This window comes from Ruditapes philippinarum, unplaced genomic scaffold, assembly GCF_026571515.1.
Source record: "Ruditapes philippinarum isolate M1 unplaced genomic scaffold, ASM2657151v2 ctg2002_1_1_1_1, whole genome shotgun sequence".
Taxonomy (NCBI): Eukaryota; Metazoa; Mollusca; class Bivalvia; order Venerida; family Veneridae; genus Ruditapes; species Ruditapes philippinarum.
The window spans coordinates 115,350-139,710 of NW_026861522.1; the positions used below are offsets into that span (position 1 = coordinate 115,350).

Sequence of the window (24,361 nt, forward strand, 5' to 3'; positions counted from 1 at the left end):
TTTGTTGATTTTTATTTGGTTTTACGGCGCAACAACAAAATTTGGGTCATATGGCGCCGAAACAGGAATGTTGATTTTGACTAACCTCGAGTGTTACAAACTTAAAGCTGATTTTCTCGGAAAAAAACACACTGAGGGATACAATCGTCCTTGTAATGATTAAACCATTGATCAACGTATGTTTATATGTATGTATACACGCCATTATTGTTTATGGCAATAGACAATACGTTTGTGCCTTAATAAAATCTTGAATAAAATCTTTGAATTATCATAATGATTCAGCATATTCATGTCAATTAAAAGAAAGAACATCTTAAAAATAGAACGCGTAAACATTATGGTTAACATTGCAGTAAACGCGAGAGAGCGGGGTTTACATTGTAAAAAATGGAGCGAGTAAACTTTTTAAAAAAGAGAGCGTGTAAACATAGTGGTAAACATTTTAAAGAGAGAACATCATAAAAGAGAGCGGGTAAACAAAGTGTAAAAAAGGCAACAATGTAGTAAAACATTTTAACAGAGAGCGAGATAAAACATGGTAAAATGAGAGTAATCACGGCAAAATGCATTTTGAGAGTTTCTTCGCTACTGAACTTTAAGAAGATCAGCCTGACATTTTTGTAGCATGAATACAAAAAATCGAGATAAAAACATCACCAAATTTTCTAAATATTAAACTTTAAAATACAAATAAAGGGTTTAGTAAGAAAAAAGCGACACGTTTATCAACTTTTAAACTTTGACAAAAATTGAAGTGTCCCTGGATATTTTTTTATAATAAACAGGAAGAATTTGATTAAACTGCCATTTTGTTTTACATGAATTACTTAAATAAAAAGGTTTTTAAAACATATGATACGGAGTAGAATGTCAATGTACCTGCAATCCAGTCCACGGCTATGCCTTTGATACCGGAAGCACCGGGTTTGTTCAAAGCACTTCCGGTGATAACTTTTTGGTACCCGCTTCCGTCCGGTCTCATTCTATATATGCCTTCTGTTAAAGAAGAGCCGGGCAACTCCACCCAGTATATATGTTTTCCCGCCATGTGAACATCAAGTTGGAAGATACTCCTATCTGCAATGAAATAAAAAATAACGTACGCCAAACCCCGTGATTACAAGGAAAAGATCAGGATCAAACGGTCCTCTTTTCACGGAACATCATATAAGGCTAAAATGATCTGGGTCATAAATAAATGTTTTCCATCTAAATTTTCTCGCGGGTAATGTTTTCCATCTTTCTTGATGGGGAATCTATCTTTCTCGCTGGAAGAATTTCCATCTTTATCGCGAAATCTTGTTCTCTCTTTCCCGCAGAAATATTTTCCATCATTCCGGGAATATTTTCAAAATTTCTCGGAAATATGCATTCCATCTTTTTCGAAATTCATTCCACATGGAAACTTATCTGAAAAAAATGCTTAATCGATTTGATGGCATGACGTTATCTGACGTCATCTAACACAGACCAATTCATGATGTTTAATATGGTCTTTTTAAAAGGACCTGTGCCTTTAATAATTCATACATTAAAATGTTTATTTACCCGTGCCTCCTATTGGCGAAATCGCATCATCATGGTCATCTCTGTTCATAGCAAACCCTCTCACGTAAGCTTCGAATGAAACAAGTATAAATGATTCTCTCATTGCGCATGACCCATTTTCAGCCTTGACGTAACCAACGCCACACGCGCAAACCGCCGACGCTGGGCTAGTTGGAAGACAAAGTTGTTCGCATCCACCATTGTTCAAAACACACTTGTTGGTTTCCCCTGATTGAAATATTGTGTTTAACAGTAATAAGTAAAATATGTTCCCGCTGAATAACGAAACAAGATACTAAAAAATATCAACTATTAGTCAGACAAAACATTGTATTTTCTAACTTTGTGGGGATTTTTAAATTTTTTTATAAGTGGGGGGGGGGGGGTAAAGTTGGGAATGCATTTTTCTTGAATTTTGCTTTCACATGTAAGATTTTGAAATTTACCTTGTCCAGCGAATATTTGAAGCTAAGCAATGATATCACCATTTACTGTTTAAGAAATCTTTAGAGTTTAAAGTTAATCCACCGTGCCTATACCACGTGACTTTGTGATCTGCGCGGGGAAGAAATTTAAATCAATAGGTTTTCTCCTTTGCCATACCTTTTTGTTTTAGTATTTCATTTTTTTCTGTTGAATAAAGAGCAGAGTCCGCTCTATTCTAAACAAGAACAAAGAATTTTTCTTTCAGTTCCAAGCGTTTTTGGTTTATGTTTGTTGTTGCTGTTGCTGTTTGGCCCCGTGCAGATCATAAAAATGCCATGTGCTATATGCACCGTGTTACTATTAATTTATTTTCTTGTTTTTCCCGTTTGAAATATGCGACTCACCTTTAACATTGCGGTTGTGGTAGATTGTAATGGCCTTCACCTTTCTGACATTTTTCTTCAGCACGGTCATGTTTCCGCCTTTACGTAGCTCAAGTTTGTTAAGAGTTTGTCGGCTGTTGTCGGCGTAGTATAAAACGCCGCCGAATAACGAGACGCTGTTTGGTTTGCCAACATTATCTTGTACAACAATCACCCGACGAGTGCGAAATTCCCATTTTAATATCTGTTAAAATGTTGAAAAATATAATTATACAAACCCTTAAAGATCGGTAATTAGCGATTTATTTCGGGTTATGTTATGATTAATCCGAAGCAACTCTCGCCGTTTTTCAGCAGTAACTGTTATCGTGAAACCTATCAAATTAACATGAGAGGTGTTTTCCCGGTGTGACGTCATTATTCGAGAGAATACCAACATGGCGGTTTGCAAAGATGCTCGTTGGTAAGTATAAGGCTGCTGAATTTTTCTAATGGATAGCTTTGAATTCAAAATAGTTCTTCATAATGTCAATATTTCAATATCAAAATATGAAAAGTGAGCTACCAACAGTATGGAGAATGGTCAGACTACTCACTTCCGGTTTCTGCGGAGTAAGGGTAAATGGTCGAATGAATATCTTATAAACATAACTTCTTTTCTTAATATTCAACATCAATATATTGTTCATATTTGGTCTTTAAAAACATTTTCATGTTGCTTTCTTAACATTGCTGACAGTATTTAAACCAAATGAGATTCAGCTATTTTTTGGTTAATCCAACAATTCGAAACTTTTCCACTTCTTGATATCCACACATTCTGGCATGTTATTTCTTAAATAAATGTATATTTTTTTAATTTTAGTTCCTTAGTGATGCTTTACCTGTTGTCGTCTGCCTTCTGTCCAATACAAATCGCCTGTAGCAGGATCACGTGACAACGATGTAGGCGTGTCCACACGTCTTGCATGAAGCAATTGTCTTTGCGTTCCGTCCATTAACATTGACGCCAGTTTGGGACGCAAACCGTGACCTCCAATATCAATCCAGTAAATAAACCTGGAATATGTGAGTACATTATAACAAATGTAGTCAACACAGAAACAATCATATAAATTATAACTGTTGAAAAGTATTTTATCTATATTTCTAAGCTTTTATAAGTTAAAATGCAACAATAAAGTTTATCTTATTACCAATAACAACATGACAACATTGACAAAATATCAAATGTTGACTTGTATGTAATAATGTATATTTGCCAATTTTGATTTGATGCTTACTGATGACATTGTATATTGTTTTCCTTCTATGCAACTTGCAAATTATTTTGCCATTTTCATTTGTATGCGATTGAATGTACATGCATTATATTTTCATGATTGATGATACGCTTAATGCTGAATGCTTATATGCTTAAGTCAAAATAAATATTATGTTCTGTTATGTTCTGCTCTCACTCAGGAGTACGTCTCCGAAATTCACGCACATTCCCGTGCCATTCGTTAACATGAATCAAAGTACAAAGAGGACTATGAAGAGTTCTTGTTTGTCATTCAATAAAGTACATGTAGTTGTACTATAGTTGACAATTCAATGGGTAAAATATGCGTCTTGTACACAACTTACCCTCTTGAGGGATCTACGCAAACTGCTACCGGTGTGACACAGTCTATCGGTCTTCCCATGTTACTTAAAATAACTTTACGATACACAGATTTACCTTGCGTCCTCATCACCTCAATGGTGCCGCTTACAACTAGGAAAAAAAAATATTTGCACAATGAAGAGATCATATCGTGCTTAGGTTACAAATGAGTCATATCCGTCATTTGCATTATATGTTGAATATATAAATACAATTACAGCATTGATAAATGAATTAAAGCCACATTCAGCCTAAAAAGTAAATATTTTTCTTTCTTTCTGCAAAAAGGGCAAACGCTTGTTTCATAACGTTGTAATAATGATAATAATATGTAAGATGCTTAGCATCTAAAGAAAATAGCGCTGAATATGAAATAATAATTATTTGTTATATAGAGGTAGCAAAATGTAACTAAAGTGGAATTTTGACTTACATACAAAATACTTAACCACTGTAACTTACTAAATGTATTAACGCAAAAAAAACAAAAGATAGTTCAGCCAATGAGTAATCTTTTGGACACTCTAACAAGACACCATAAAGTAAAAAGTATTAAAAAACAAAAATATTAGACTTTATGGGCCTATATTTTGACACACCCACTTGGTGTAAAATATTTCTTTTTATATTTGTTTTGTTTAATTCTTATGATATTATTGTTTTAGTTACAAGAGAAAGGTAAAAGAAAGAAAAATCGTTTTAATGAAATCTTATGATTTTATTATTTTTTTATATTTTTTTTTGAAAGATAAAAATGGTTAATTTCAAATTCAAATACCATTATATTCCATTCCCTTTTGTAAACATACAGTCATGTGTACATACAGTAACGGCAATTATTTTCATAGTGAGAAAATTAAATATCATCTCAGAATCCCCTCTCCAAAACAATATCATACAAAAGCTTTTCGCTTAACATCAGAAATATTGCTCTTATATCGTCTGCTACGCATACTTACAATCGGCCCAAAACAGATTTTTGGAGACCCAATCATAGGCAACACCGGCCGGGTTACCAATGTATGCTGTCGGTGCGAGTATAGAAACATTACCGGAGAATAATCCCATGGTCTTCAGTGTCGTCTGCAAAATTAATTTTGATACTGATGAGGTAATCATAATATCAAGAATTGTGTTCGCTTTTACTAAAGAAATACAAATATACAAAATATTAATCCCTGCGAGACAACGAAGTCGACATTGAAATAAATGTAACCGGGAAGGATAATTATATCTGTCTTCCAAGATGTAATCTACAAATTCCCATTGAGCATGCGCAGATGAACCCACTTTTTCACATGAAATGATCACATTTAATTGACTTCCAAAAATTGAAAAGTAGAAACGAGCAGACAGATAATTTTACCACGCACTGAATGAATTATCGGTAATGATTTAAATGAAAGGAATAAAACAAACAAATCAACGAAACGGTTGTAAATGCTTTAACAAGTCCTTGTGTACAAAGGTGTTTTGTATCTTACATTTCCTCTGCTCGACTCTTCAACAAAGAAAAGTTGCTTTTTCTGACTGTCAAAATCCATGCTAACAACTTTCTGACTCCTTGTCAATGGGAGATAACTCTCATTACCTAATCTAACCGGAAGTTGTAAAGCGGAAATACCTTCTGCGTGGCTGTACATTATGTAATCGGTAATGTCTGAAAATATACAAAACTTACACTGATATTAAAGTTCATGGTGTAACCTTAATAAACGGTATTCTTTACATATGATTAGCATTAAATAATTAGGTTGAGAGACTTCATAAATTTCCAAATTAACAGACGAACATATTAAATAATCTTTTCGAATTTCATTTGTTAAGATATAAATGACACTAGTTTCTTTGAAGATTGTGTCATTTAAATGCTTTAGTCAAAAGGACACAAGATGAATTGAAAAATATAACGTTTGTTTTTTCATGAGGAAATTCTGATAAGCTACATTAACAGTATTACTATGCCTAACAAAGACGTTTTACCTTCAACACAGAGATGCGGAGCAGATTGTGAAAGTCGCATTCCCATTGGGCATGCGCAGATGAACCCACTTTTATTCACAGGCGAAAGCAAACAGAGGTGACTACACGAGGCTTTACTGCATGGATTTTCATCTGAAAACGAAAGATTTATCTTTTCTTATTCGAGTATAATATAATTAATTATTTTAGAACAAACATGTTTGTAAAAAAAAAACAGTGCACAGTGTACATGGTTGGTGATTCGGACTATGACTGTTAGGTGTTTTCCGTGTGCCGTGGCAAACAGTTAGTATATTCGTGGTTTCAAAACGTTTCGCCCCTGCCAACTGAAAACCAGAAGACACGACATATTAATTTTGAAACAAGACACACATTAACAAAATCATCTCCTCGCCGGCTACCTCTAGCTTTTGCCCTTAATACTAAAATATTTAAAGATTTCGAACCCTAATGAATTGGTAAATATCGGCAAATGTGCGATTATATCCTAAAAATTCTAAGCAGCTCCCACTTCTGACAGTACCTACTAAGTTTTTATAATGCTTGTTCGTCACGTGCATTATTAATTTACGCTGTGCACGTGATATCATAATTAGGGAATGTCAATACTGTAGAGAGTCCTTAATCCCATTTAACACTCTGCAAAATGACATTTATTTAGAAACGAAGGTATATATATTTTTTATTAAATGTCTTACTTTTCTTCATATGGTTTAATCATCAAGTGAAATTATATGAAAATAGTATATTTCAAAGCATTGCAACAATATCTTTCGTGAAAGACTGTGTTTCTTTTGTTGCGAGTGAAATGCTATTGTCCACACTTGTTCTAAGGAAAAGCTAAGGTTATGAACTGGAGAGAAGAAGATTCGAACCTTCAGGTTGTCTAGCCGGATGGAATATAGTAACTCCTATAGGGTTGTTCAGGCGTTCCTGGTTGGTATAGAGATGTGTACAGTTGTACTTCAGGCACATGGAAACCGTCTCCGCTGACCGGTCCGTCCAATAGATCAAGTCGGCAAACACGACAATGTCGTGCGAGTGTAATAAAAACTGAAAAACGACGACAATTTTCACGATACATGATTCATAAAAGGTGAAACAAATAAGCTCGAGACGAGTTCGTTCGAGTGGTATCTTTATATCATAAATGCATGTTATGAAAACAGAACAAGATTACGTACATGAAGTGTAAAAGCTGTAAAGCAATACAACTTATTACTCGGTTTTATTTCATCAATTGTATCATTACTGTAAGTAATAGTTATAGTACATGAAACGAGTTAGTTACGAGGGTATAACACTGGCTGGGGCGACATCAAGGGGTGTTTCTGCTAAAAAATGGCGAGGCCGTTAGGCCGAGACAATTTTTTTTGCAGAAACATCCCGAGATGTCGCCCCAGCCAGTGTTATACACCCGTAACTAACGAGTTTCATATACTATAACTGTTTTATCGCAATAGCATAATGTTTTCTATTTCTGTAATAGAAACAAATAGAAAAAGTTGTTTTCGCTGCCGCAAAAAAAATATACAAAAGACATCCAATATAAGAGGCGGATTGTATACTGTTACCAAGATTGATTTTAGATTAAAGGGTTTTTTTCAGTGGAAATAATTCATTCAGCGGATGTACCTTTTGATTAAATGAGAGTAAATTTCATTTCATTAATTATCTTTGTTTATATTTTTCATTGTATTTATATATTTATTTTATTTTATTTTTATTGATTTCATTTTTTTATTTTTTTTTTGCTACTGGGAATGGTCGTTACCACTGCCCCATTGGAGCCTCCATGAAAAAACTGTATTGATATATACAAGGTGCGAAAAAAACTCGAACGATATATAACAGTCGAGTTTTTTTCCTATATGAATCAATGAAAAAACTGTACTGTTATATATCAATACAGTTTTGAAATGCTCATTGAAGTGTACTGAGTATAATGGGTTATAAGAACAAAGGAAAAGTTCCAAACCATGCGATAATATGAAATAAAGTGGAATATGTTGCGGTTAGCGGTAACAAATGTTTTATCTGAACTTTAGTTGAATTGCGTACAATACGCTGCTTTTCATGAAGTGGCAAAACAACGTCGCATTGAATGTTCCATGATCACTTCTGCATGAACATAGTTCTTTTTATTTCACCGTTTTCACTTTTAAATGTTGAAGTTTGCCTAAGCCGTTTCCGGGGTGTTACTGTATGCTTGCATTTACGACTGCCGGTCATTAGGTCAATAGGTTCAACTAAAACGAATTTGTTACGGACAGCGACCTTTAAGTTTCTGTGTTATGAACATGACTAATATGTTCTGTTCTGTATTCAAATGATTTTACTTGCATAAAATGGGTATTATATTTTTAATTAAAAAGAATCGGTTTATCAGTATAAGAGTATTGACTTAATGGCCTTTCCATTGTTATACCGAGTAGAACGTTTGTTAACGCAATGACATATAATTATACAATACTTACGTTTGAACGGAGTATGATTTTCCGACGCCCTGATCCGTCATAATTACAGAATTCTATAGAATCTTAATTTGGCGTCGGCGAAATATAACCTCCGTGTCGGATAGTCTATAGAGAGACCGTTGGGCCAGTACAGGTTTGTGGATACGATGGTGGTGCGGCCTGAACCGATCCATACCAGCACGTTCGATCCTCGGATACTGTCCCCAGTCCGACCAGAATATGTAACGAGCGCTGAAAATAAAGAAAAGAATTGCATTTTTGTGTGTATGTGTTTAGAAAGAAACAAGAGGGCCATGATAGCCCTGAGGTCGCTCACCTGCATAAAGGCCCCGGAGCGGGGCCAGTTTAAAACCCCAGGGCTTTTATTTGAACAAACTTGAAAGACACTCATTTAAAGATGTTTCACAATGTTAAGTTTGTTAAATTTTTACTACACACATATAATGAAAAACAATGATCTCCCCCATCCCCCTCCAGCAGGGTCAATTTTCACCCGAGGGCTTATATTTGAACAAAACTTGGTAGACACCCAAAAGAAGATGTTTCATGCTAAACATCTAAGCTCTAGCTCATTGGGTTTTTTAAAAGAAGTTATTTTAAGTTTTTACTATACACATATAGTTAAAAACAATGACACCCCTGGGGCGGGGCCAGTTTTGACCCATGGCTTTTTTATTTGAACAAACTTTGTAGACACTTACTAGAAGATGTTTCATGCTTAATATCTAAACTCTAGCTATTTGGGTTTTTCAAAGAAGATTTTTAAGTTTTTGCTAATAACACATATAAGGAAAAATCAATGACCCCCAGGGGCGGGGCCAATTTTGACCCAGGGCTTTTATTTGAACAAACTTTTGTAGACATTATCTAGAACATGTTTCATGCTTAATATTCTAAACTCTAGCTATTTGGATTTTTTCAAAGAAGATTTTTAAGTATTTGCTATACACATATAAGGAAAATCAATGACCCCCGGGCAGGGGCCAATTTTTGACCCCATGGCTTTTATTTGAACAAACTTGGTAGACACCCATTAGAACATGTTTCTATGCTAAAAATCTTAGCTCTAGCTCTTTGAGTTCTTTAAAAGAAGATTTTTTAAGTTTTTAACTATATGCATATAAGGAAAAATCAATGACCCCCCTGGGGCGGGGCAATTTTGACCCCAGGGCTTATATTTGTACAAACTTGGTAGACACTCATTAGAAGATGTTTCATGTTGAATATCTTAGCTCTAGCTCTTTGGGTTCTTTAAAAGAAGATTTTTTTAAGTTTTTACTATATGCATATAGGGAAAATCAATAACCCCCTGGGCGGGCCAATTTTTGACCCCCAAGGATTTTATTTTGAACAAAACTTGGTAGATACTCACTAGAAGATGTTTCATGCCAAATATCTAAGCTCCAGCTCTTAGGGTTTTTTAAAGAAGATATTTAAAGTTTTTTCTTTCGGTTGCCATGGCAACCAGGAGTTCTGCATGGAATTAAATTCTTTGAACAAGTTTTAAAGGTGACCACCAAAGGAACATTCCTGTGAAGTTTGGATGAAATTGGCTTAGTGGTTTTATGAGGAGATGTCATTTAAAGTAAAAGTTTACGGACGGACGGACGCCGACGAAAAGCGATCACAAAAGCTCACCCTGTCACAAAGTGACAGGTGAGCTAAAAAATAATCATAAGAAATACTTCCGGGATGGCTGCCGTCGGTGCCTCGTATGCTTAAAACTTTAAACGCTGAGCTATATACAGGTATGATATCGTCGTAGAAGAAGAAGGAGGAGAGAAAGAGAGAGAGGAAATAAGGAAAAGAAGAAGTAGAAGAAAAGAAAAAAAGAAAAAAGTAAAAGAGGAAGATGAAGAAAATGAAGTAAAGAAGTATAAGAAGATCGTAATCCCAGGCTGTCAACCAGGTCTTATCCAAAATAAAGGAGGATATAGGAATATTTTTTGCAGGAAATATAGGAGTTTTTGGACCATTTAGAGGCAAAAAATAGGAGTTTTTCAACTTAAATTGTTTAACTTACCAATGCTTATATAAATGTAAATTATTCTTACTTTTACACATTGCTGTTTCTACAATAAAATGTCTTACAGTATAAGTGAAGGACACACATTAGCAGGCTGTCCAGCACCTTCCGACATAAAAAAATAGGGTGAATTTTAGGTTAATATTCAGAAATTTTAGGGCTAAAATAAGGAATGTTAGGGTACGTAATAGAAATTTTAGGGCTAAAATTTGCAATTTTATAACTAAATAAACTAAGGTCCCAAAGGACCATGATGAGGGCTTATCTTTGCATTTTTTGACACAAAAGTAACTCACAAATAATGCTCTAGTTTAGTTAGAGCAAAGGTGCTACCAGTGTGGACTCACTGGTTCAACTGCCTCCCCTGCGGAAATGGTCTTAGTCAAATCATGTTCAAACCATATTTTTTTTTAATTGGCTGAACATGTCAAAAAGAACATGTTTTACCTATGTTTTGGGAATGTTATAACCACAAGTGTCTAAAAGAAATTCTTATACAGTGAAATTCTTGCACAATGCAGCTTTTGAATATTGACAAATGAAATTTTTTGTGCAAGTAGGAAGTAAAAAGGCATTTGCCTTAGTGCAGTCATTTGAATAAATGGGAAGCATCTATAATCAACACAAAGAATTGCACATCAAAAAAGTTCATCACACAGACCATTCAATTGCAGTTTATCTAGATCACATAATTGCAAAATGTGTGTTACATTTGTAATTGGAAATGAGCTTTATATTACTGAACTGCCAAATTATTTTTGAGTGTGATTAATTATATGAGTCTGCATTTTTTCTAAATTGTACCCAGATGAATGAAAGAACAAAAAATTGAATGAAATTGAAAACTTTGTGGCAAAAAATAAGCAATTTCTCCTACAAAAACATCGAAAAGGATAAATAAGTATGAGGGAAAGAATTAATTTTTCAAAGTCTATGTTAACCCATTCAGTACTTTACAATGTTGTTTTGATATTATGCAGATTTAAAGGGATACTCAGGCAAAATAATGGCAAAAATATAAAATGATTTTCTGTACTCAAATCACCCTAAAATGACATTTCTTTTTTTTTTTTTTTTTTTTTTTTTTTTAAAAAAGTCCCAACATGAATTTCTGTATAAATTCTATATATTTTGGGTTTGAAGTTTTTAAATATATCTATATATGTTGAACGAAATTTTGACGCGAACAGAATCACCGAATAGTTTTAAAAACAAGTTCATGCGATTTGAACAAAACCCTGGAAGTTACAATAACAAATATTGTGGAATATTGTATGATTGAAACAAGTCTAAGTAATTGATTTGACATGTTTTTTAACGTTTCCAGAGTACAGAGGTGACAACTATTGTGAAATTTTAGCGCTCTAACCTGACCCACGCGGGTCAAGTTAGGAAAACACCATTTTATTCTTTATATGGAGAAAAGTTTTGTTCCTTTGACTGTTTAGTGTATTCATTTTGAGGACATTTACAGAATAATGAATGAAAATTTCAAAACTAAGAAATGAAAATTTTGCTTGTGTCTCCCTTTAAATAAAAGAGTTGTGAGTAAACAAATTGTACATTAATTTTTGACAACTATTTATACATGTTTTTAATTAAGATTGTGTTACAAAAGCTTCATAATGATCATTTTTAAATATGATATGAAATAAATGGACCACTTCAGAAATTTGGATAAAATGAACAAACATAAAATTCAAGATATCTGGAGTTGGCAAAAAAGTGTCAAAATATTTCAGAATAAGTGGACTCTTATGGTTATGATTTGAGTTTCAGGACCATGATATGGTAGTTATTTTTGCTGTCAACATGATTATCAACAACCGCTTTGATTATGAAATAGCAATGTTTCTGACATAGTCAAAATAACTTTTAGTTAAAACGAAACCAGATCAAAGTCATCAATTTTGACGTTGGCAAAACATGGCCAAATCATTTTTGACCATGTTCAAAACATGGTCAACTTAGTTATGTCCGTGATTATTTTGACAGGGTTACAAGTTATAAGTATGTTTATAACAAAAGATAAAAAAAATGAGGAATTTCAGTGAAAAAATAGGACATCTTTAGGAACTCCCTTTGAATTTTTCACTTTTTTAGGAATTTTAGCCAAACTGAAAAAATTAGGATTTTTTTAAGAATTTTAGGGACACAGCGAACAGCCTGCATTAGCTTTGAACCACAGCATCAGCATCCCGGCAGAAAGTTACAGCAATGCATGACCATCATCTGAATGGTCACCTGAAATAAAGTTGATGCACTGCCTTTTCATGGTGACCATGCAGATTTTGCTATGTGGGAGCACAGCAGCCTTGAGCATAGTAATGTGATGTCTGATGGCAGGCATACACATTTCTCTTACCTGTAAAATACAAAAGGACGAAAGCAGTACCAAAATTTTAATCTCTTTGAATTCCTCGGCAATATATTATTAAAAAAATATAGGAAAAATATTCAAAATATAGGAGAATATAGGAAAAATAGGAGGCTTTTTAAAATATAGGATTCCGACCCAAAATTTAGGAGTTTTATAGGAATATAGGAATTGGTTGACAGCCTGTAATCCAAATAAAAATAATCTGCCCTCACTCTTTCCGCGGATCGATCTCGATCCCTCTCGGTCGGGTAACATTTTCGCTGAAGAGGACCATTCGACTGGAACCGTCAAGTCTGGCCACTTCTACAGTTTCTAATGTAAAGTCATTCCAGTATAGATTTCCCGCTATCCAATCAACTGCTATGTCCTCGACAACGTTGATGCCAGAGGAAATAATCTGAGTGAAAAAATAAATAGATGAATTTAATTTCAGTATACTCGAGGCCATATGTCGCCATTAATAGCGAAGAACAAAAAAATAGTTCTTTTTAGCTTGACGAATGGTCTATCTTATAGAAAGCGAATACAACTTTGCCCTGTTAGTTGTGGGAAATATGTCAAAGTTTATTTTTATTATATGATTTTAAATTCAGAACAGTTACTTTACGCTTACAGCCTGAAAGTTTTTTTGTAAATCTTTTCTTCTCAATTTACCTGTCGAGGTTTTTATTCATTAAAGATCCTGTATGTTATGTTGCCAACACTGTCAGAGAAATTTTATATATGTATATAAGTATTCTTCTTAATCAATTTCCAAACAACCAAATATGTTAAATATGTACTGCAAATGTGCATTATATGTAATCATTAAAATATATGCATTCATTTCTTATTGAAAAGTTTGCCTTAGACTTTTACCGAAAATAAATTTCTAATTACCTCCCATATTTACTCGGTAATATCTATTTACAAATAATGCTTTTTGGAAATATTGATATAACTCTTCATTTGAGTCATCATTAATTATGATATAAAATCATATTTTTTTTAGTTACAGGATCTACACTAAATATAGAAAGAAATTGAATATGCCTCAGTAAGATTCCTTTCCATCCACAGCCATTCTGTAAATTTTCATGGTCCGTGAGTCGGGAGAAAAAAAGTTGTCGATTTTTCATATACACATCTATTCCAGCGAGCGAGGCGGTGTTCTTTACCGAATTGACGTCCAGTCATTCAAACTAAGTTCATGACTACCAAATGAAATATCGTGTTTTGTTGTAACAACAACTTTGGCGTCCTCGCCTGAAAAATGTTTTACCAAACAACTTCATATTCTACATCACTTATTACAAACACCCCATCGCTGCTTTTTAAATTTGTATCAAGTGGGGGTGAAAATAATTATTATTTAATCATATTTTCATATTGGACGGTGTAGCGCCTATATTGGACAGTTGATAAGAAAGCGTATGTTTTTTTTTTCATCTTGTAAGCCGTAAACGACTAAAGTATCCCAATACCCACTTTTGAGAGCAATGCAAGCGTCTTACGAAACGGATCTGGCTGTCGTTTGACATTACGCTTAGTGAAGAGAAAATACTTAGTAAAAGGCGAAAAGCACCGTAATTTGATACACAATCATTAGAAGATGGTGCGCTCAGTCAGAACCAAATAAACAAAATTATCTGTAAAATATGTGAATATATTTGGACGAGTATAAACAGACTGGAAAACCATGTGATTTCTGATAAGTTGTGTACAAGTCCAAATAAATCCCCACAAAAATATTGAAATGCACGGTGTTCCGTGCGGGTCATCTATCTTTCGCTTTTTCGATCTGCTAATAAAACCTACTTTAAAGTCGATATAAAGATAAATGCTAAGTTGTAAAAACACAAAAGCGCCAAATAGACGATTCATTTCGCGTCGCACTTCGCAGTAACTAGACGGAAAATTCAAAATGTATGGCCCTAACGAAACACCGTAGGAATGTGTGATACGAGGAAACATTGTTTCATTGTCTGAGTTCCTTAACAAAAACACCGGGAAAAACGTAAGACGGAAGACATAGTTTTTTATTGCCCCCACCCCCCCCCCCCCCCACAAAAACTGCTTTTGGCTCTTTAAAAAACATTAAAGAAGTGAAAGGGATATTACTTTTTCAAAACCGGCAAATATTTATTTTCTGGAAGTTACACCTAAAACGAAGACCCCATTACAATATTTTAATACACCGAGCATAAGTCTGGTGTCAAATTTCCGGAAGTTTCGCAGGATATCTCCATCACATAAGTAGTTTACAATCACGGTTATAAAAATACATGCACGGTGAATGGTAAACAAAAAATGTGAACATACCCGTTGCCTGGCAACCTGTAGAAATTTTCTCATATCCCTTCTCGCACGTGCAACGGTAAGAACCCTTTAGTTTGAAAACCTTTGAAGCAACGTCGGTCATTAATTCATTTTTATCTGAAAAATAATTAATGGGTAAAAGCCAACCGCAAAAATCCATAATTACAACAATCAATGAAGTTTTCAAAAACACCATATAATCACATAATAATATCATATCATACTCGAAAACACAACAGCTTCGCACTACATTAAAAAAACGATGAAATCAAATAAGTTGAAAAAAATTAGGGCGTGTTTTTTTGCATAGCGCTTTGGGGGCTAATTTGCAAATTTAAATAATAAAATACGGTTTTTACGTCAAATCTCATTGGGGTTATCGGGGGCGTTTTTTATAATCCATGGTACCGCGAAAATATGCGTATCTTTTATATTTTCAAATTTTCCCTTTTTTAACTTTTTTAAGTAAAATTATTCAAATTTTAAATTTTTTTATTCAAAATAATAAAAGTTTTTTGTCAGTGGAACAAAATAGAAATTACGTTTCCCATGGGTTTTTGAATATAGCCCCTGGGGAATATTGCGAAAAAATTTTTGTTTTTTTTTTCATGAAATTTTCCAACAATACTTGTACCATTTCAATTTGCCGACCTTAACATACACACCTGAAGACCCTTGTGGGGGCGTAAACCCCAAAATAATCCCGGCGTTACCTATCGCGCATTCGTTCCTCTCTATGTCGGCAAATAAAATAAAATAAAAATAAAACAAGCTGCCTCTTGATATAAGCTACCTACACACCAAGTTTGATGCGAATAGGCCAAAGCAAACTAAAGTTATTGAGCGGAAACCAACAGTTGACGCCCGCCCGCCGACTTCGGCACTATAATAACCAGTTTTCGTTGAAAACCTGGTTAATACAAAATAAAACAAGTGATGAAATTAATAAAATAAATAAGGAGTAAATATCCAGTAAAAAACACAGTAAATAAACAAAGATAATACAATGTACATGAAATTAAAATAAGCAGACAAGTGCAATGAAATATTGAGAAGAAAAAAAATGAAATCAGTTTAATTATGAAAAGCAATAGATTTTTATGTAAAGAAAAGAAATACCGAAACGGATGCAAAAATGATGAAAAAAAAAATGAGGAAAAAAATAAAAAAGTATTGTGCCCCGGGTGAGGATCGAACTCACGACCTTCAGATCGCTCTTGTTTAATGTGATTATGAGACTGACGCGCTGCCTACTGCGCTACCGAGGCACTTGCTACTATACCGATTTATGTTTCAAACTATACATAATAGCATACATAATAGCAAGTATTTATTTAAATTTACCATTTTTAACCACGTTTCAACTCATTTAATATATCCATTTCAATATTTTTGATAACAAACTACTACAAATTTCAAAAACAATTTGAATTCATCCGACGGTACGCTACATAAATATCCATGTTCTATTTTTAGATTTTAAAGCATGCATGTCAGGTCATGACTCATGAATATTCAAATATCGATAAACGTATTTTGAACCGTGACGGAGAGGTTTAGATAAAATATGAATGAAAATATACATGTGGGCACTACTTGAGACTCCACTTTGGAATGATATGCAAAATATCTTAACACATGGCATGCTTCTTTGTCCTTTAAATGTTAAATGAATATTGCTTATTATTCATAAATGTACATAGTAATCATCCGTCACGCGTTGTTGATTATTTAGGCCTGCGTAAATAATGTACAGTAGCGTGAGAATAAGCGTAATATTGCGGGCTTTTAATTTTATTTCAGTTGTATAGAATTCCGTTCAAGATCTTGTAAATGGATTCAAATTATACACATCAATTTATTGAATAAAATTTGTTTTATTTTGGTACACAGACAGATCTAAAAAATATATTATGTACTGTTAAGATCTATATATTTTAACTTGTTGACGTCACGAGGTAAGGCAATTATGTGTTACTGTAAAATGTGATAATGAATAGAAAGACCTCTTAAAACACAAACGTCAAGAAATAGATCTAAAAAGCAGAAATACGGCAGAATAAAAACAAATAAAATGTAAGAATATCTGACATAAATTAGCCACAGAACGAATCGATCTGGCTGAAATGATAAAAAAACATGGATATAATTACAATTTTCGATCAAAAATTGATATTATAACTGTTAATTTATTAAAAAATCTCTAATGTGTAAGCTGTTCTTTATGGTGGCATATTTCTGCCACCAGATAACCTGATAATTAACTAGTTAATTAAGAGGTTAACTAGTTACGTAACTAGTTAACCTCTTAATTAACTAGTTAATTATCGGGTTAACTAGTTACGTAACTAGTTAATTTTTTCAATAAAGAAAAGATCATAACGGGAAAAAAATGCATGTTAGTGCCTGCAAACTGCCATCCCTTATTGTCAGCTTAATATTAAGAGGTGAACTAGTTACGTAACTAGTTAACCTGATAATTAACTAGTTAATTAATAGGTTAACTAGTTAAATAAATACTTAACTAGTTAACCTCTTAATTAACTAGTTAACTATCAGGTTAACTAGTTACGAAAATACCTAACTAGTTAACCTAATACTTAACTAGTTAATTATCAGGTTAACTAGTTACGTAACTAGTTAACCTGATAAATAACTAGTTAGTTAAGAGGTTAACTAGTTACGTAAAAACGTAACTAGTTAACATTTTAATTAACTAGTTATTTATCAGGTTAACTAGTTAGGTATTTGCGAAACTAGTTAACCTCTTAACTATCTAGTTATATTTATCAGGTTAACTAGTTACGTTTTTATGTAACTAGTTAACCTCTTAATTAACTAGTTAATTATCAGGTTAACTAGTTACGAAATACCTAACTAGTTAACCTAATACTTAACTAGTTAATTATCAGGTTAACTAGTTTACGTAACTAGTTAACCTTGATAAATAACTAGTTAGTTAAGTGGTTAACTAGTTACGTTAAAACGTAACTAGTTAACCTCTTAATTAACTAGTTATTTATCAGGTTAACTAGTTAGGTATTTGCGTAACTAGTTAACCTCTTAACTAACTAGTTATTTATCAGGTTAACTAGTTACGTTTTATGTAACTAGTTAACCTCTTAATTAACTAGTTATTTATCAGGTTTTACTAGTTAGGTATTTGCGTAACTAGTTAACCTGATAATTAACTAGTTAATTAAGAGGTTAACTAGTTACGTAACTAGTTAACCTCTTAATTTTAAGATGATGATATAATAAAAGGATGGCAGTTGCAGGCACTAACATGCATTTATTTCCCATTATGATCTTTTCTTTATTGAAAAAATTAACTAGTTACGTAACTAGTTAACCTCTTAATTAACTAGTTAATTATCAGGTTAACTAGTTACGTAACTAGTTAACCTCTTAATTAACTAGTTTGTTATCAGGTTATCTGGTGGCAGAAATATGCCACCATAGTTCTTTTTTTCATATATAGATACAGTATATGCATAATTTTATATAAAATTATCCATTTGCGAACATACATAGGATGGTCCCCCATGGTACCGTTGTTCTTACTATTTTCAGCAGATTATGGAAAATAAAAATATTGTACACGTATCGTACATTTATTATCATGTCAAACTGTGTTCAACTGTTGCATTTAAACTTTAAAATACACATTTATTACAAAAAAAAGTCAGTGATTTAAATTGGAATCATCTATGTAAGTACGATCGTGTTATCAAAGGGAGAGCACTATGATACCGCGGGAAGTCAAGAAGAAAAAAAAAGAAAAATATGGTGTCCATTTAGGCGCATAACTTAAGAAATAAGTCAAACAATATAAAACCTAAATATGGAACGTGAAACGATAAGCTTACAGTAAAGTTGTTGCGTGTTGTTGTTCATTTTGGATGGATTTCAATTTCATTTTCATTAATATATAACAATTAGATCTAATAGTACTTTTTTCATTTTTTTTCGGAAACAATTTATTACTGCTTAGAGTAAATGCGCATTATATTTAGAGCTGACTGACGTTAATAAATATCTTTATTTCTTTATTTAGTTTAAACAATATTTATTTCAATTTGAAATAAATATGCATGTATACAGTAAGCATATACAAAAATACAGATAAAAACCAAATCGGATTAATAATTTAAATGAATAAATTTGTCAGAACATTGTTACCTAAAGTAGAAAAAAAGAAAAAAATCTGTGTCACGATCATTTTATGATATTGAGAGATGTCTCCAAACAGTTTCTATTGCAAAATAAAATATTGTTTTTAACTAGTATTCATTACTATTCCATTTAAGTTAATTTTTCAGATGGTTTTATAAAGAATGTTTCGAAGAAAAAGAAGACAATAAATATTTATATTAAAGCTGCATGCCTCCAGATGAGCAAAAAAAAAATTACAATCAAATCAAACTTGAGGAAAATATAGTAAGATTTTAGGAAAAATAAGATCACTCATAATTTAAGTAACAATTTATATGTTATGTATGATAATGAGTGATTAATTATATTTATTACCATATTTCTATTGCGTAACTAACGCAGTAAAGGCTATTTTCGAATATTTTGACCTCATTGTGGTAATATACCTGGGTTGTAAGAGCCATTGATAATGTGTAAATTGCTTCATATTGGCTATTTCACAACAGTTTACTTTTAAAATACATTTTCAAAAGTATCATGAAAATCAAAATGAATCTGGAGGCGTGCTGCTTTAATTTAAAGAAGGTAACACGCAAATATATGACACCGGGCTAATTAAGATAATTCTGGGACACTTACCGCACGTGATATCTTCATCTAGACCACCTGGGCAATCTTCTTTACCATCACATACCAGGGAGCTGTTAATACACTTTACTTTTGGTCCCGGGCATTCCCATTCACCCAGAGGACACGCAAACGGAGGTGGGGCTGAAAAAAATTACTATGTCATGTATGTGTAGACAATATTTGCTGTTTTTTTTTATAGAATTTATACTTTCATTTGATACCCCAATCTTTATTGTGTATAGGTCTATAATATACACTTTCCATCAATATTCAATTCTTTTATAGAAAACAATAGAAATGTATCATTTGGATTTTCTCAAAAAATGCCACTTGAAAAGAATAATAGAATGCCCCTTTATATGATAAATAATACTATTTTGTTCTAGAACATTTTATTATCTGCTATAAAAAAATATATATATAATATCGGATCTTGTATCAACAACTTCCATGTATACTTCTTCCGTGCTTTGTTGTTGTATCTATTACTTAATATTATCAAAGTATAGTTATTCATTGTATTACATACCTTGCATTATAGACCAATTGTGAGCAAATGTGGCATTCGTTTCATTGAAAACGTGTCTTTGATATATCTATACCAGTATTGTATACTTAATTTTTTTAAACAAAACATTGCATGTTAAATGTTCGCAGCACAGTAACAATTTTACTTTAATTATTATTTCTACATATAAGTCTGTTTCAATTAAATTTACAACTGTGTCAACACGTGAAACTCATGCACATCATCATACATGATTAAGAACGCTTACCACAAGTTTCACTCTGATCCTCGTCGCTTTTATCACCACAATCATCCTGGGTGTTACAAATGAGTGCTGACGAAATACATTTCCCGTTCTTACACTTGAACTCACTGTCGGAGCATGTTATCTTATCTGAAAATAAAAATGCCCATCAAACAGTAGCTAGACGGAAGTGAGCTTGCAATAAATTAAACAGTAATCTGAAGTTACCTTGCAATAAATCAAATAGTAAGCGGAAGTGAGCTTGCTATAATTCAAATAGTACTCGGAAGTGTGCTTGCAATAAATCAAATAGTAATTGGAAGTGAGCTCGCAATATATCAAACAGTATTCAGAAGTATGCTAGCAATAAAGTATTCAGAAGTATGCTAGCAATAAATCAAAGAGGAAACGGAAGTTAGAACAGTAACCGGAAGTAAGCTTGCAATAAATCAAATAGTAAGCGGAAGTGAGCTTGCTATAATTCAAATAGTACTCGGAAGTGAGCTTGCAATAAATCAAATATTAATCGGAAGTGGGCTTGCTATAATTCAACTAGTTCTCGGAAGTAGAGCTTGCGATAAATCAAATAGTTATCGGAAGTAAGCTTACAATAAATCAAAGAGAAAACGGTAGCTTAAACAGTAACATGAATTAAACTTCCAATAAATCAAACAGTAAGCGGAAGTGATCTTGCTATAAATCAAACAGTACTCGGAAGTAAGCTTGCAATGAATCAAACAGTAACCAGAAGTGAGCTTGAAATAAATCAAACGGTAATCGGTAGTTGGCCTGCAATAAATCAAAAAGTAAACGGAAGTAAGCTTGCAATAAATCAAAAAGTAATCGGAAGTAACAGGTGCTTGTGTTCGCAACAAATCATTCACATTGAATTTTACATACTCGAAATATGGCGGTATGAACGAGTTGTGAAGGAAATATTAATGCACAAAAAGGATCTGAATAAACATTTTTATCAGTCTACATGTTGTGCAAACATGGAGGAAACATAAAGTTGAACCCAGATTATACTAAAATGTATAACACCGGATGGAGTCATGCTATGATATGATGTTTTTTCACTTACCACAACCAATCTCGTCGGTAGAGTCGGAGCAGTCTGGTTGACCGTCACACTTCCATTGACTAGGAATACATCCGCCGGTCCTGCACTTTAACTCATGTTTGAAACAACCGTCTTGTGGTCTTGAAGCTATGCATGGAGAAAGTATATGTAGACAAAATACTTGAAAGTTATAAAATGTTTCTGTTTTTGTACGGTAGCATTTCTCCCTATTTACCCCACCATAGTACAAACTCTGCATTACGTAAATCGGTCACCCGTAAAAGGGAGACAAATTATTTGAAGCGTGGTCAAGGGAAGAAATACCTGCTAAACCGGTGTATGACGCCGGTAAATTTGTATTTCAAGTACCATAGCACACCAGTCTTGCCAATAAATACTTTCTGTAAATTGCGTTATATAATTCTGAACAAAACCGAAGGCACCTGTTATATATAAATATAATGAAAAGACTTATCATAAAAACATACTGCAGTTCTCTTCGTCCGAGTTGTCCCTACAGTCCAAAGCCCCGTCGCATCTATATTGAATCGGTACGCACTGACGAACGGTCCCACATCTCCATGAATCAGCTGAAATTATAAAACCGGTGTGCATTATTTTAATCTTGCTGTATAAATACATACATTATCATTTTCTTCATGAAGCTAGTTAATCGTGGCCTTGTAATAAAGGCAGTTAGTTGCCTTTCAACCGAGATATCGTGAGTTCGTTTCCATCTTGGTTTAGGACCATGTTTCTTCATATAGCACACGTTCTGGTTATTCTAGGAAGCGGACTCCAGTGGGTTAAGAAAGTCTATAAGGATCTTACATCTGCTGTCGGTACAGACCGGAATATCTAGCTCGAGGGTAACTGTTTACGGCAGTAACGAGGCTTTGCCGAGTTTCCGCTTAACAATTACCCGATAGCTAGATATTCCGGTCTGTATCGGCATCCGGTGTTTGATCTATTTTCTTGCATATTACATATCACAGGGAAATCTGTCATTATTTTATTAAATCTATATATATAATATATAAACAATGGATACAAGTCGTGGCCTCGCACTACCAGCACGGGTTCGTTAAATGCATTCACACGTGTAAACTGTATAAAATATCCTCTATTCCATCAAAGTTATTGTAGAAGTTAATATATGAACGAGTCATTACCCAAGTTCTATTACAAACACTTCATTAAAACCTGTAACATTGCAGGAAATAGCTAACATTTCAATATTTGCATTGGCTGTCAAGTTGTCGTCCATTTTGCAGGTGTGTTTATGTTCCGAGTATTTTCATTGGCTGATGAAAAAATCGCTATTCGTCGCGGCTATATGCCGTTATTATCCGGATTATTATTATTCATTAGCCAATGAAATTGACAGTTACTAACAGAAGTTGGATTTACGCATTGGAACATACGGGCAACATCAAAATGGAAGCCGAGGATAGAAATTATCAAAACAAACATAAATTGTTACAATATTTTGTACCAGAAGTTAATGATTGCATAATTGATGGTGGTGGATAATTGATATTTAACCGATTACATGATTAAACTTTCTTATATGAGCATACGTTTGCACAAGATGTCGTTTTACACGTGTAATTTTACAAACCAAAATTTTACGAACGTGTGTAAAAATGAAACATGATAGGTTATTTTTAATAATATCTTGTCCATGTAACAAAGTGAGTCATTTTTTTTTTAAATTATCGATTCTTTCATCAATGTCCAACAATCAGAAGAAAAAAATCTGTTTTATACTGCGTTGTATTTACTTTTTCATGAATTGAGCAATTTTGAGTTGTATCCCTTGTTATATTATATATATAGTGGGAAAGGAAAAAAATGACAGAATCCCCTGTGTTACATATTAATCATTATTATGCAAAAAGCTACATTTTTATCATGATATAAAGCAGTTGATATGGAATATATCTAACCACTTATTGACTGAGTAAATGACTTTGTTCGCAAATAATCAAAATTTCATTTAAAACAAATAAAGGAAAAAAAAGAAATTTTATTTATTACAAGGAAATACCTGGACATTTTAATGGCGGACAATTGTTTTCATCCTCGCCGGTGTAACAGTCCTCTTCGCCATCGCATTTTAGTCTCTCTGCTATGCACCGTTTGTCCGCACATTGGAAGTGACCAGGCTGACACTCGTGATGTTCTTTAACATACGAGAATAAATTTAAAATCTCACACTTAGCATGATAAAAACACAAAAACATGCAGACATAACATTATAAATACATGACTGTCAATTAATTATAAAATGAAAGAGTTACAAATCATATGAAAAATGTTAACAGATAACATGAAAATTACTTAAAGACTGTCATACACTGAACATGTTAAACACTTATAGATACCTTACATTAAAAGAAATGTTTAGAGGCCTTTTGAAGGCAATTATCAAAATGTTTTTTATCTTTTTATCGTTAATCAGTTTTATATCATTCTCAAAAATAACGGTTTATCATATAATGTGATGTCGTGACGTCGGGTACATGTTATAAATCACTACAAAAGGCTCATTTATCTAATATTACACGCAAACATAAATCTGTACAT

General features: G+C 33.1%; 1 protein-coding gene and 1 non-coding gene across 2 annotated transcripts in view; both read right to left on the reverse strand.

Annotated features, from left to right (window-relative positions):
- Positions 1-24,361, reverse strand: part of LOC132715922 (low-density lipoprotein receptor-related protein 2-like) — a 155,495-nt gene that overhangs the window by 75,533 nt on the left and 55,601 nt on the right. The window contains 21 exon segments of the mRNA XM_060699036.1: positions 883-1,080; positions 1,552-1,779; positions 2,382-2,604; positions 3,245-3,419; positions 3,990-4,119; positions 4,968-5,091; positions 5,493-5,668; positions 5,992-6,123; positions 6,867-7,044; positions 8,469-8,531; positions 8,533-8,634; positions 8,636-8,699; positions 13,087-13,281; positions 13,918-13,964; positions 13,966-14,025; positions 15,824-15,906; positions 19,967-20,098; positions 20,734-20,859; positions 21,794-21,919; positions 22,261-22,362; positions 23,823-23,957. Of these exon segments, the coding sequence (XP_060555019.1) occupies positions 883-1,080; positions 1,552-1,779; positions 2,382-2,604; positions 3,245-3,419; positions 3,990-4,119; positions 4,968-5,091; positions 5,493-5,668; positions 5,992-6,123; positions 6,867-7,044; positions 8,469-8,531; positions 8,533-8,634; positions 8,636-8,699; positions 13,087-13,281; positions 13,918-13,964; positions 13,966-14,025; positions 15,824-15,906; positions 19,967-20,098; positions 20,734-20,859; positions 21,794-21,919; positions 22,261-22,362; positions 23,823-23,957 (2,799 nt within the window).
- On the reverse strand, positions 16,349-16,440 carry Trnam-cau (transfer RNA methionine (anticodon CAU)). Its single transcript is given in 2 exon segments — positions 16,349-16,384; positions 16,404-16,440. It is a non-coding gene; the product is annotated as a tRNA-Met (tRNA).